Below are 15,254 nucleotides of genomic sequence, written 5' to 3' on the forward strand. Positions count from 1 at the left end.
TGATGCACACTCCCAAATTGCACTTGCAACCCGTGGTACGCACATATGAACTACAGCATTCATCTGCAAAACGTCTCCTTTTCTTATCAGAAATGTAGGTCAGGAGATGATCAATCTTATCATATCTTATATCTACGACTACTTTGGACGAATATGGCCTGTCTGCATCTTTTGGTTTGGTACAATATTTCGTAAGATACGATGTTACTAGATATATTCGAAATTCTAGTTGTGGCATAGGATCATAGGATCTATTATGTCCAGTTATGTCCAGTATCAATGTAAATAGACCATTATGTCCATAGTTATGTCCAGCATCAATGTAAATAGACACCACCATCATTTTTAGAGCAAATTCCTACTTGGTATCTAGCTACATTCTGGTCCATAAGATCAACTTCAACTTTCCTTTCACTAGTATTTTAGCTTTTGCTGATGATCTGGAAGGCTGAGCCTCGTCAATATCATCATATCTTTCGAAATCTCTTTCACTTTTTCGTAAAACAAGTTCAACAGGTGCTCTTAGAATTCTCTCGGACAGCCTGTTAAAATCATTATATTCCTCATCACCAAACTCCTCGTCTGTAAGCACATTCAATTCTGGGGTTTCAGTACCTATATATAGCATCAACGTCTAAAGTTTCAACGGCATCAATTATCTCCAGCGCCTCTTAAAGAGAAAACCCTTTTCTGGAACAAACAATACGTTACAATTCCAAAAGTTTTGATTTTTGCTCCCATATGTTCCTAGCGTTACATATATGTAACACCAAAAATTAAAGGAATGTTTTACAAAACCAGGATAAAATTTCTAAAAATTTATATTATCAATAAGAAAAAACATTAATTTATTCTCAATTGAAAACACTTTAAACAAAATATCATAACAAAAGAATAGTAAAAATAAACTTACTCAAACTTGAGATCCATTTTTACCATAAATAATAAAGACCGTCACATAAAACACTCAACTAAATAAAAAGGTTAGATCAAATCCTCGACCAACTGCTGAAAACTTGTAAACAAGTGTCCCTTGAAAGTCTTGTATTATCATCTAGTTAAAATTAGGATCACTTCCCGAATTTAAGGCTTAAGATTTTAGCGGTTTCTGCGTTACATATATGTAACGCTAGGAGCTTAAGGGTTAATACAATTTGTGATTTAGTTTTCATTGAAAGGTCAATACTTATTATACGAGTACCTGTTTTCATAGACAGTTTTCTGAGAATAGATATTTTTGACCTCTCGGTATTATTAATACACAAATTTTAAGATAACTGTTTTTTCCTTTCATGAGAAAAGAATACTTTTCGGTTGTAAATTAGTCTTAATTTATGTCTTTTTAATCCAAGTAATAAATAAATTGTCAAATTTCCCTCTGTTTGTTGTCTCAGCCGTTAATGGGCTAAGCCAACTTCTATCCACGCTTTGCATTCTTGTCACTATATTATTTTACACTTTATCCCAAAGTGCTGGCTTCTTCTGAATAAAAGTAATAAATTTATTGGTGTCGAACATTTTCACTATAATATTACTACCGCTGCCTTTGAACCATGCATTTCGGTCTTCTGATCGCCTCAGGTAGTTGCGACGATGTCCGGTGTAACAAGCCTCATTTAAAGACGTGAGTTGTCATCATCCCATCGAACCGGAGCGTTTCCACCGCATCCGCTTCCAACGCAACCGGACCGATCTGTCACACTATGCGTTTTGACCGAATGCGGTAAGAACGCATCAGGTCGAAACGCATAATCTGACATCGGCCTAAGTTATCCACGGTCTTATCTACGCTAATACACTAAAGGTCGGAGCATATTATCATGCACGTATAGTTTCCGGCACGTATAGTTTCCGGCACGTAGCGTTTCCAGTCCAGCAATCGGACTGCGCGTTCATTTTCATACATAGAACGTTTCAGTTTGGTAAGGTGAAGATGTGTTCTTGCTTTTCGCGAAAAAATTTATGTGCAATAATTGCTCTTCTACTTGACGATGAAGAAAGCAAGTATGTAGCAGAGAGAATATACAAAGAATTAATAATTAATGACGATGAAAAATATTATGGATATTTTTAGAATGAATAGGATTCACTTTGAATATATTTTAAAATTACACCTTTGATTAAAAAACAAAATACTACATTTAAAGAAGCCATAATACCTAAAGAAAAACTAGCTGTATGTTTAAGGTAAATAAAAGCAAAATTCTCTGTTAACAAAATTAACTCATTTATTTCTAAAACATGAAATATGAAGTAACGAATACTATTAATTAAAACATGAGTACTATAATATAATATTTATTTACACGGTTATTGGACGTGTAAAGGAGAAAAATTATTGGTCTTGTGAAGCAAGGAATATCTCTTCGCGACATAGCTCCAGTGGTAGGTGTAATACATGGCTTTGTGTCAAAAACCCATGCTAGGTATCAGGAATTAGGAAAGCTTAAAAATAGAGAAAGGCAAAGTCGCCAAAAATAACAACAGCTCGCTACGATCGTTTCACTGTCCAAGCAGTTAGAAGAGATACAATAATTTCTCACCTGCAGTTCCAAAAGCAGTTTTTGGAAGCCACATGTCTAAGTGTTTCAGTTGAATCGATAAGAAAAAGACTTCGTGCCCAAGGAGTATACAGCAGGGGACAGTTATGGGTTCGTGACAGTCCTCAGATAGGTGGACATATATACGAGAAGAATGAAATAAAAGAAAGAACTGGAATGGGCTTTTTATCCTTGAGTAAATAAGTAAAGGAAACCAGATAGAACCTGATTATCCCAACCAAAGGTAATTGTTTATCATTTAACCTTTTTGGGGGATAATAGCTCAAAAACGTAAAACTAAAATTTTAATTAAAAAAAATTTATTAGGCATCGGGTGACAATTGTATGACAAATTTAACTGTTATGGTCACAATACCATTACTAAACGGATGAAGATATTTTCCCAAAAATATGAACCAAACGGCAATTTCCATCATAATGTCATTATTCTTAAGATCATCTTGGAATTTTAAGTGAATAATTTGTAGGGGTTACCAGGGAATTCGATAATTAATGTACCATATTACATCATCAGGATTCGGGATATCATGTAAATCCTTTGATATATTCATCTGTTTTTTCTTTTAAGGATTAAATAATATTTTGTCCTTTTTTAACGTAATTCTGTGTTGTTTTTACAATTAATTTCAATTTCATGACATTGTATAATATATCTTTTATTGATTATTACATAGTATAATTGGTTTATGATTATGATGTTATCAACAGAAACATAATGTTCTGTTCAAGACATCAAATGGAAAGTATACAAGGTTACAAACGAATATAAAAAATATGTAGTGACCAGCGTGAACAGCAGTGAGCAGCGGAATCATATCAATTAATCTTAACGCCAAACCTGTAACACTTCACATGATACAGATTTATACCCCGACTAGAGAATCAGAGAAGGAAATCAACGATGGATTGAAAAAATCAAAACAGATTTTTGTAGATACCAATTCCACAAAAAAAAACTAAACTGAAAGGCTAAACTTTCAGAATAACTGAACTGATTAAAAAAGAGAATGCTGCTAAAATGAATGAAAACCAGATATGGGAAGATATTAAAATAAAAATAGAATGTACCGCAATGAAATTCGAAAGCGACCGTATATTACATAGAAGAAAGCCTTGCATCAAAAACAAAACCTAGGATGTCATTTAACAGAGATAGAAACTTAAGCAGAAATATCTAAAGAAAAATGACGAAGAACGACATAATAAATACTACTCACAAAGTAAACACATCAAAAGAATAATATGTTAGAATGATAAAAGATATTGTTCTGAAGCTATTTCCTTGTGAAATAAATGAAACGTTAATAAATTAATTTTTTAGTTAAATTGTGGCTTATTTCCCATAGAAAATACTTAATGATAAAAGATATGTGAGGAAATCACTAGAGCAATCACACTGAGAAAATTATTCGATACTTCAAACCACGGGCACTTGCTATTGAAGAGGAGTAGAGTTTTTTTGTCTTGTTTTCCAATTACTTGTGAAATGTAAGTTTTTTTGGTTTACTCATATTAGCCATAAAAAATTGCAGACAACAACTACTGAGCAAATATTAACAAACGACCTGGTTACCCTAGCGAGATATTTCCGCCGCTGCAAGTTGCACCTCAACCTTGCACAATAAATGGGCACATTTTAAACTAAGTCAATAGATTTAAGTACTTGGGATGTTGGATCGATAGCAGCATAAATCCTGATCTAGAAATAAGATCGAGAATAGAACAGGCCAGAAAATCTTTCGAAAAAGTCAAAAAACTGATTTGTGATTCTCGAATAAAACTCGAAATTCGACTACGTTTATCCAAAAAGAGTCTGGTCGACTCTTCTCTATGCAGTTGAGACATGGACCCTTAAAACATCAACCGTAAATACGTTGGAGGCCTTTGAAATGTGGATCTACCGGAGAATTCTCAAAATTTCGTGGAGATTGCATACCTCAAACGAAAAAGTGATGCATAGAATAGACAAGGCAAGAGAACTTTTCAACACAGTGAAAGTTAGAAAAACATCATACCTAGGCCACATACTGAGAAATAATAAGTACCAATATGCTCAATTTATAGTGAAAGGAAAGATCGATGGAAGGAGAGGACTAGGAAGAAAAAGACTATCGTGGCTCAGAAACATCCGACAATGGACAGGGCTAAATTTTCAACAGCAAATAAGAACGGCTGAAGACAGAGAAGAGTTTGCAATTGTAGTAGCCAACCTCCATTGAGGAGACGGCACTTTAAGAAGAAGAAGAAGGTTGCAGCCCAATACCGCTAAGGCGGAAGTATCGTGTTTTCATTTAAACATCATTCTGGCCAATTACCAATTAAAAATCCATTTTGAAGACAAACTATTCAGCCATACTTAGTGTGACCAACTAGTCCGAAAAATCCGGGACATGGCCCGAAATACAAAGTCATGTCCCGGCGTCCCTCATAAGTCTTCCGGGCCATCCTAATTTTCAACGTTTTGGTAAAATTATATTTTGAAATTTTGAATACGTTATTCTTCTAAGAATTCACATCTAATTGAATTGGTGGGACGAAAAAAAAATGCAAAACGCATGCGTTTTATATCGTGGTATTATAGTTCTACGAAAACTAAAACGATGGACTTTATTTTGTTTGTGTATTTTAATTTAATTTTAATTTTTATCGAACGATGGAAAGCTAGACGTAGAAATTGCAAATAGGACAAAGAAAGCTACGAGAATCTATTATGCGATTCCTAATACGATATTGGGAAAAAGGGAAATCAGCCAGGAAACAAAAATATATGCATATAATACAATTTCAGTACCACCTCTTCTATATGCAAGCGAGACATGGGTTACAAATAAAAGACATGAAAGTACCATAAATGCAGCAGAAATGAAGCAGCTCAGAAGAATAGCTGGAAAGATGAAGCTGGACAGGGAAAGGAACGAAAACATCAGAAACGTGCTAAGACAAGAACCAATAGAGAAAAAAATTGATTTGGACATATTATAACTAGAATGAACGAGAACAGACTAGTAAAGAAGGTGATAGATGCAAAAAGACAGGGGAAAAGAAGAAGGGGCAGACCTAGAAAGGGGCGGATGGAACAAATCCAGGAAATTGGGACCAAGAGAGGGAAAACAGTGCAACAGATGAAGGAAATGGCAGGAGACAGGAAGGCGTGGAAGAAATGGGTAAAAGATAGATAGGTGACGCTCTTATTGGGCATAAAGACAACGAGAAGAAGAAGTATTTTAGTTATCGTCTCCTGAAAAAAAAACAATGGCCGATTTTCATTGAAAAGTCCCTGATTTCAGACATTTTTTCAACCTTGTCCCGGATTCGACTGAATTGGAATTGGTCACACCAGCCATACTATATACTCAAAATACACTCGATAGAACGCTAAGCTTTAAAGAACATCTTACAAAGTCGACTGCAAAGCTTACTCACATGGGGTTCCTCAGCAAATACACTAGGTTAGGTTAGGTTAATCGGCGCTGGGACTGGTGTATCCTGTTGTGGAGTACTGTGTACCAGTGTGGCTTAACAGCCCGCACACCAAACGTGTTGACGCCTAACTAAACCAGGCTGTGTGCATTAAAACAGGCACCACCAAAGACACGCCAACGTACTGGCTACCAGCACCAAGCCACATAACCCCCTCACACGCCCGCTCAGAACATGCTTTTGTCAGGGAGTATAGACAAATTAACGCTGATCCTGTGCTCCGCTCCCACGTTAGTGTCACTGAGAGAGACATAACTAGACTTCGTTCAAGAAAAAACTTCCAGATTCTGCAAAAATACTAACTGAAAGCAATTTCAAGATAACCGACCATTGGCGAGAAGATTGGGAGAAGAATGCGCCACCTGATACCCGGAATATGCCATATTATTACAAGCAAGCAGAGGGTTCGACCAACCAAGACTACTTAGAGTCACACTCAATAGAATAAGAACAAACTCAGTTACTCTGACTCACTTTACAAGTAGGAAAAAATGCCGTCTCCACATTGCGATTGCGATGCTACAACACAAACGGGTAAATATCTATTGGATGAATGCCCGATCAATTCCTACAAGGTGACCAAGGAGTCTTCCTATGTTCATTTTTTTAGGAGTTTCGTAATCTGATTGTTTTTATATGTTATCTGTTACATTTATTGAAAAAGTGGACAAAATGAAATACTTAGGAGTCCGGATTAAGGAAGATCTAAATCCGAAATTAGAAATTATATCAAAAATAGAACAATCAAGAGCAGGCTTTTTGAAGGTGAGGAAATTTCTGAGTAATCAAAAACTCAATCTGTAAATCCGATATCGGATGGTAAAATGTTATATCCACTCTATTCTACTTTATGATGCCGAAACTTGAACTGTTAATGTTGACTTAATGAGAAAGCTGGAAACTTTTGAGATGTGGCTTTTTAGGAGAATGTTGCACAGAATGGGAAGAGATAGAGAACTTTTGACCATCATTAAAAGTATAAAGACAGCATATTTGGGGCACATACTTAGAAATGAAAGAGTTATTGCAGCTGATTATAAAGGGTAAAATCAAAGGTAAAAGTGGTCCTGGTAGACGACAAATATCCTGGCTGAAAAGCATTCTGGACGACTGGACTGGGTTAAACACACAGACGCGTTTAAGACAAGCAGAAGATAGAGACGAATTTGTAATGGTTATCATCATCATGGCATCCACACTCCTAGCGGAGTGATTGTCGCCCTCTTTGGACTCTTCCGATTCGTTTGTCACGGTGAGTCAATCCGCATTAACATTTTGGTTTTTACAATTGGTTGTGTGACTTGGCATCTTCTACAATTTTTCTCCATTCGTTTCTGTTTTTGCTTATGGTTACCCATTCTCTGACTCCCATCTTCTTAAGGTCCTCGACTATCTGGTTCTCCCATCTAGTTTTAAGTCTTCCTCGTGGCCTGCCTGATACAGGTCTCCATTTGGAAATTTTCTTGATGACGTCTTCTGGATTTCTCCTTTCTATATGCCCCATCCGTCTCGAGTCTCTGTGCCTTGATAAATCTGACGATGTCTTCTCCTTTCAGAATTCCTCTTACTTCGTGGTTCATGAGTTTTTTAAACTCATTATTACCTAAGTTTAGTGGGCCTGCTATCCTCCGAATTATTTTCCTCTCTAGGATCCTCAATCTTTCTTCCTCTTTCTGGGCCAGACACATTACTTCAGCACCATATGTGATTACTGTTCTAATTGCTGCTTTGTAAATTTTCAGTTTGGTATTCTGAGTAAGCTTCTTATCTTTGAGGAATTTATTGTATTTCCAGTAGGCTCTGTTTCCTGCCTGGATTCTTTCACTGATTACGATGCTTCTATTATCAGTTAACTGAGACTCCAAGATATTTAAAGTGTTCTACCTTTTAAACTCATATTCACCAATATTTAAACTTGTCACATTAATATAGCCAACCTTTATTAGTGAAGTCGGTACTAGAAGAAGAGGAAGATCTGCTACATTTCTAGCAAATACATTTTAAATTAAGGGGGAATGGGGAAAGGCAGTTTTGTTTTAATTTGATTCAGAGTTGGACCACCATCTACAGATAGCTATTTCTGCATCTTATGCTTCATCAATGTAGCTATGCAGTCCCAACTCTGAAACAAAAATCAACAAGCCTGCCTTTTACGGGAAATCACCGCGATGCAGTAATTCCACCTTTCAGGCATAAAACAGCGACATATCTAGTAAAACTAGGAAGACGACGAAAAGACCCAGATGCAAAGTTTACTGTAATAAAACAATTAAAATAATTGAAATAAAACAATAAACAATATTTTAAATCCAAGGCCTTTCGTCGAAAAAAACTGCTTTCTGGTTACATCCTGAATCTCCGGCTTTATAAGCACAGAGACAACGAATATAGAAGAAATTAGAAAGGACAACGGTCACGTTTCTACTCCCTTTTCGTCTAGGAAAAAGTGCCGAAAGACAGTTTCGAGTACTCAAAAATCTGAGTAAAGAAGAACAAGGGGGAAAGGCAGCTTTGTTTTAATTTGATTCAGAGTTGGACCACCATCTACAGATAGCTATTTCTGCATCTTATGCTTCATCAGTGTAGCTATGCAGTCCCAACTCTGAAACAAAAATCAACAAGCCTGCCTTTTAAGGGAAATCACCGCGACGCAGTTATTCCACCCTTGAGACGCAAAACAGCGACATCTCTAGTAAAACTAGGAAGACGACGAAAAGACCCAGATGCAAAGTTTACTGTAATAAAAAAATGAAAATAATTGAAATAAAACAATAAACAATATTTTAAATCCAAGACTTTTCGTCGAAAGAAACTGCTTTCTGGTTACATCCTGAATCTCCGGCTTTATAAGCACGGAGACTTTAAATTGTTTCTTTCTCTTTTCTGAGTGTTATTAAATCTCTCGCTTTCTTCCATTGATCAGTTTTTGTATTGTTACAACTACTAGATATTGGTACAAGGAGAAGACATATAAACTCAAAAATGGAATGAGACTCATCCCTCATATGGGATGATAGGGAATAAGGATATTTTAGTTTTCAGAATATATTTTTTAACTGATCGAATATTTCAGCGACCTTTGAACGATCTACAAAGTGTAACCGTTCGATAGAAAAAAAGAACAGTAATTTGCAGACAATTAAATTTATTTTTCTGCTCTACTTAATTTTCGCTGACTAATAAAATTCAAACAGATAGTAACGCTGCACTAATACTATTGTAGTTATTTAGAGATACATAATTTCAGGTTTTCGAGTAAATCGCTTTACAAATGTACCGTTACAATTGACGCGTTTAGTTGTGAAAATATAAGAGAAAAGTTAATATAAAACATAATTAGTTTAATAAGCAAAAAAGGGAATATAATATATATCATTAACACTTTTATTGGTGTTAATAAACCATTTTAATGATGTCGTTTTTGCATCCAACTTTATTGCAAATTATATTTTATAAGCCAAACATATTTACAGGCCATATAGGACAAAGCTAGTACAGCTATTATAGTAAAAAAGTTCATGGAAAAATATATGACAATCTGAACCTCAGTGAGACTAATAAGACTCAACGCAATTTTAACTCGCCATCCCCCTCCCCCTCATCCTAACGCCAAAAACGTCACTTTTCTATACAAAGCATGTCTCTTTTTTGTAGATCCGTAGGTTGAGTGTAAATAAATTCAAAGTGCGTTTTTTTTTCGAAAAAGGCGTATAATTTTACTTTATCGCCAACCGTCACTAGTCATTCATTATTATACTCATTTGCCTTCATTTGCGGCAGTAAAGTAACACTTTATTGTACTGAAAGAAGAATTTTACTTTACCTGCGCGATTAATCGAGATTGAATGTAAGTGGCCGATGGCAGTAATCGATTATTTATTTGAGTAACTTACAATTTATTTACTTTAGTTATTTAAAAATATTGTACACAATTTGCGATATTATCAATTAAATTTATGTCAAAAAGTGAAATTATGTAGTATTTTGCAATTATATTCATATAAAATAAATTAAAACTTTACCGATTTAGTAATTATTCAATATTGATAACTATCGATTAAAAATCGAAAGCAGCCATCTTGCAAAAGTTATTATCTGTTATCACTGTCATGAAATTATTATGACGTTTAAAATTTAAAAAGTTCTTAAATTGTAAATTGTAAGTAAGTGTTAAAACCAATATCAAATGCGATAAAATTTTGTATGCACCACGTCAGTAAAGATTCTTTATCGAATTCGTCTGTTATTCGCCTTGCTCGCTATGCTCGCTCTGCTCATAATATCAGACTCGTTCGATAAAGAGTAACTTTACTGACTTGGTATATAAATTTTGTGTATTTTATCAAAAACTATATTTCTAATTTTTTTCAGGTTTTTCGTGCACCATTTCAAAAACCTGGAAAACCGTTTTTGGGGGTTTTGGGGATTTTCCCCATTTTATAGGCTTTCAGATAAATCAAATCAAGATTTTTTTATAGGTTATGAATAATTTGAAGTAACTTAGTACTTTACTACATTCAAAAGTGGGATAAACACGTTAAAACCCCCAAAAATCTCCCACATCTTGGGGGGGTTTAAACGTGTTTCTCCCATTTTTAAATGTCCTAAAGGACTCAATTCAAATTATACAGTGTGTGGATTTAAAAAGGTGCCACCCTCTATCATTTGGTCCTTATAGAAAGTCTAAAAATATGCAAAAACGCGTCAAATTTATTTTTGAGGGGGGCAAACGCCATCTAGCGGGATGGCGGACACAACTCCCAAAATCTTTAATGGAAAGTGGGGTTGACTGATACCTCATTCTAAAAGTCGCTCAACCACCTTTTCAAAAATACAACATACATTATATTTCTTTTTAGTACTTTTGAAAAAATCAAATGAAACCGTAAAGGTATTAATTATCGACTTCAGACAAAATCTTTTTGGAGTATTGAACTCAAAATTGAAAATTTTTTGGGGTATTGGAGTATTTTGAGTATTTTTGGAGTATTTTTGGAAAAATCAAGTAATACCGTAAAGATATCGGGTTCAAAACTTCAAAAATTTTTGGAATATTGAGTAAAAGATTTTTTCAAAAGTACTGAAAAGAAATATAATTTATGCACTATTTTTGAAAAGGTAGTTGAACGACCTTTAAAATAAGGGATTACCCAACCTTCCTTTGCATTAAAGATTTTTGGGAGTTGTGTCCGCCCCCGGTATAGGGTTGATGTAATTTAATTGAAAACTGGTCTACAAAATGTCCCCCTCACAAATAAATTTGACGTGTTTTTGCATATTTTTAGATTTTCAATAGGGACCACAGGCCCGGCCCCAGGGGTTGGCGAACTGAGAGGCTGCCCAGGGCGGCAAAGTTAGAGGCGGCAAATTTTAGAGGACAGCCAAATTTTAAATTGAAGAAATAATAATCATAGATTAACTTATAACAGATCATAACAGATAACATACATATATTTACAACTAACTACTACAGTTACAAAATGTGCAATGGTGAAAATGTTGAGAGAAAGTCGTTAATTTATGCTGACAAACAATTCTGTGTATTGTTTTTTCTGTAAAATATTTTCTAATGTCAAAATTATATTTACTGAAAATGGATATTTAATTTAAAACATATATGGCTGAAGTTTTGCCCAGCCATGCTACCAGCTCATCTACAGTCACAGCGACAGTGGGTAGAACAAACAATTAGAGTAGAATCGGGCAAAACCATAGACGAAGAAACACAAAAAGTTCTAAATTTAGACACTTGCCATTGGAAAAATGTAATAAAACGACCTATATCAATAATACAGTTCTTAGCACAACAATGTCTTCCATTGAGGGCGATTCTGATAAAACTGTTTCATCAAAACAATGGTAATTTTTTAAAGCTTGTTGGGCTCTTTGGAAAAACTGATTATGTTTTGGAGAACAACGAATGGTAGTAACAAGCAGCATTACTACTTGGGAAAACGTATTCAAAACAAAATTATTCAGCTCCTTCAAAAATAAAATTTTAAACTTTTTGAAATCAGAAAGTATTATAGCATAATTTTAGATTGTACACCTGATATTTCTGGGGTGGAACAGATGACTATTGTTGTACGTTTTATTAATTTAGGTTCCTGTTCACAAAGTGTTAAAATTGCAGAACATTTTCTTGCATTTGTGCCTGTACTGGAAACCACTGGCTTTGGATTACGTTATTTTGCAAAAACTGAATGAACTGGGAATACGTTTGGAAGATATGAGAAAACAAGGGTATGGTAATGGGGCAAACATGAAAGGGAAGAACTTAGGAGTTCAAAACAGAATTTTGAAAATGAATCCTAGAGCATTTTTTATTTCATGTTCTAGCCATTCACTCAACTTAGTCGTGAACGATGCTGCTAAATCCTCACAGTTTGCAGTTTCTTTCTTTTCCTTAGTGACACAAATTGACAACTTTTTGCAGCATCTATTCATCATTGAAATAATATTTCTAGCCTGACATTGAAACCTTTGTGGTTTCAATGAAACTACAAACTACGAAACTAGATGGAAAAGTAGATTGATGCAATTACCCCCATCAGATACCAAATTGTATGTATTTTTCTGAGTCGTATTTTTAATCAAATAGATCGTAAAAAATTAAAAAGAAAATGAATTCCTGGAGTGACGGCATTTTGCCAATCTTAAACGTTTATGATTTTAATATAATTGCTTAATAGCTGGTTGAAATTTAATCAAGAGAAACAAAAAGTACAAACAATAATACGTTTATATTTACTTTCAGATATCAAAAAACAACGATCACCTCAAGACTTAACCTCACACACAGCCAAACCACCTGAGATGCCTCAAGCAATGAGCATGCTTGCAGAAGACTCAGATGCTCCATTTCAACCAACTCCTGTTCCAGTGACTGAATCCAACATAGTAGATAAGAATTCTGCCAAAATAAATAGTTCGGCTGCTGCAGAAGAACCAAAGGGAAGAGCTTTAAATTTTACCTTAGGAGGACATGAAAATGACAATGTTTTGATGAATCCTACAAACCACAGCGGCGTTGATCTCAGCGATGTTAGCATTGGAGATGATGATGATGACTTTGATATGGAAATGTTACACCCGAAAATTTTATCGCCTAAAGCTGAATTAAAAAATGCTTCGTATGGTAAGTATATTGTTAAACTACTATACTCAAATATACTAGGTCTCCAAAAAAAAAACTCTCCTGATAAAAGAAGACCGGAGATTCCTCTGATAATTTTAAGACAATTTAACCAATTTCACCTTGTCCGAAAATGCTTCCTATGGAGCTAGAGCTCTTTGAAGATGGCGCCTTGTAAATAGTTTTTTTAAATACCTCCAGAACGCTTATTTTTAGGAAAACGAAAACCGGTACGCTTATTTATCTTCCAGAGATAAATCCATTCCATCAATTGCGAATTTCTAGTACCGGTCATAGGCGTCCGTTTTATCTAGATCAACGGTTATTTTATCGCATAACTTTTTTATCATTAACTTTTAAGCATTTTTGACACTAGATTATTAAATTCTAAGATATTCTAGTACTAAAAGGTACTCTTGCTTTAAGTCGGTAAAATACACCGTTGTTTTTTGAAAAAAATTTCAAATTCAAAAAACGAAAAATTTTCATACATATTTTTTTAGAAAATGGTGTATTCTACCGACTTAAAGTAAGAGTAACTTTTAGTACTAGAATACCGCACAATTTAATAATCTAGTGTCCAAATGCTGAAAAGTTAAAGACAAACAAGTTATTCGATAAAATAACCGTTGACCTACCCAAAACAGACGCCCATAACCGGTACTAGAAATTCGCAATTGATTGAACCGATTTATCTCTGGAAGATAAATAAGCGTACCAGTTTTCATTCAAAGAGCTCTAGCTCCCTTACGAAGCATTTTTGGACTAGATGAATTGGGTTAAATTGTCTTAAAATTATCTGAGGAATCTCCGGTTTTCGTTTGTCAGGAAAGTTTCTGGACACCCTGTATACTTAAATTCCTATTATACTACACATTGTGTTGGTTTTATCTATCGTGAAGACGTGATTTCTATTTTCTTTATAACCTTTCGTCTTATAAAGGGAATGGGTGTCAAATTTCTTAAGATTTGTGTGAGGTTTTGCAAAAAAATAAATCATTTATTTGTAGATAAGCCTATCGTGAGATTACTATTAGAACGTCTGGTGTTTATATTTTTGTTTTTATTCAATATTTCTGCTCTATTTTCTTCTCAATGTTTTTATCTACATTTATATTTTGCCTTGTTCCTTCTGTTCCATATTTGTATCTGCGATCTACTTCTTGACCTTTTACCTTATGTCATGTATACAGCGCTACTTTGGTGGAATGAAACAATGCAAGATAATAGCGTTTCAAAAAGTACTACAAAAGCCCGCTTTGACAGTAATTACGCGTGAAATGAGATTCTGCCTTATAGTAGGGGAGGAAAGTATGCTAAATGTGCAGTCACTCGAGCGCTTTAGAGACCTATTGGATTGTGAAGAGTAGGTTCTAAAACCAAAAAAAGTTAAGTAAAGTTTTCCATTTTAGTGGGGATTTTCCATTTTTAATTTAATTTTCCATTTCCAACAATCGTTTTTTCCGATTATAGCGCTATCTATCCATAATTCGAATAAAAGTTACCTATTTTTACGTAAGGAATCCGAACCTGCGATAAAAAATGGGGGCTCCTATTTAATATTTTAAAGTAACCCCCCACCCCACATCCGTGGTGGGTCGTGTTTGGTGCCATTCGATAGATTTTTTAAACATATTGAACAAGTGTATTTTTCAGTTTTTCGATCTGATGTTCATTTCGCGTAATATCGCGGGATTCGTATTTAAAATTTTAAATTTACCCCCACCCCTCTCCGTGGGCAGTCGTGTTTGGTATCATTCGATAGATTTTTGACAAATATTGAGCACGTATTTTTCAGTTTTTAGATCTATCGTTCATTTCGCGAAATATTCGCTTTTTTCTTGTGAAATTTTGTGACTCACCCATTTCCTTACGCCCCGCCCAAATTGTCAGATTTTTAAAATATACACTGTTTTGCATGTACTTAACTTACCTTATCTTAATCTGACGATTTCGAGTTTTTCTAAGGATATATTTTTTTTTTCGGCCCCCCCCCCTTAGCGAACTGCCCTGTGTTTAGAGCCAATAAATGGTAGAGGTACATCTACAGGGTAACAGGGTTCTCCCCATATGATAAT

General features: G+C 34.8%; 1 protein-coding gene across 2 annotated transcripts in view; it reads left to right on the forward strand.

Moving 5' to 3' along the window:
- Positions 1–15,254, forward strand: part of LOC114329913 (putative epidermal cell surface receptor) — a 252,253-nt gene that overhangs the window by 186,568 nt on the left and 50,431 nt on the right. For both annotated transcript variants that reach the window (XM_028279190.2, XM_028279191.2), the window contains exon 2: positions 12,799–13,179. In XM_028279190.2, the coding sequence (XP_028134991.2) occupies positions 12,799–13,179 (381 nt within the window). The remainder of the gene's footprint in view (positions 1–12,798; positions 13,180–15,254) is intronic.

Source organism: Diabrotica virgifera, chromosome 6, assembly GCF_917563875.1.
Source record: "Diabrotica virgifera virgifera chromosome 6, PGI_DIABVI_V3a".
Classification (NCBI taxonomy): domain Eukaryota; kingdom Metazoa; phylum Arthropoda; class Insecta; order Coleoptera; family Chrysomelidae; genus Diabrotica; species Diabrotica virgifera.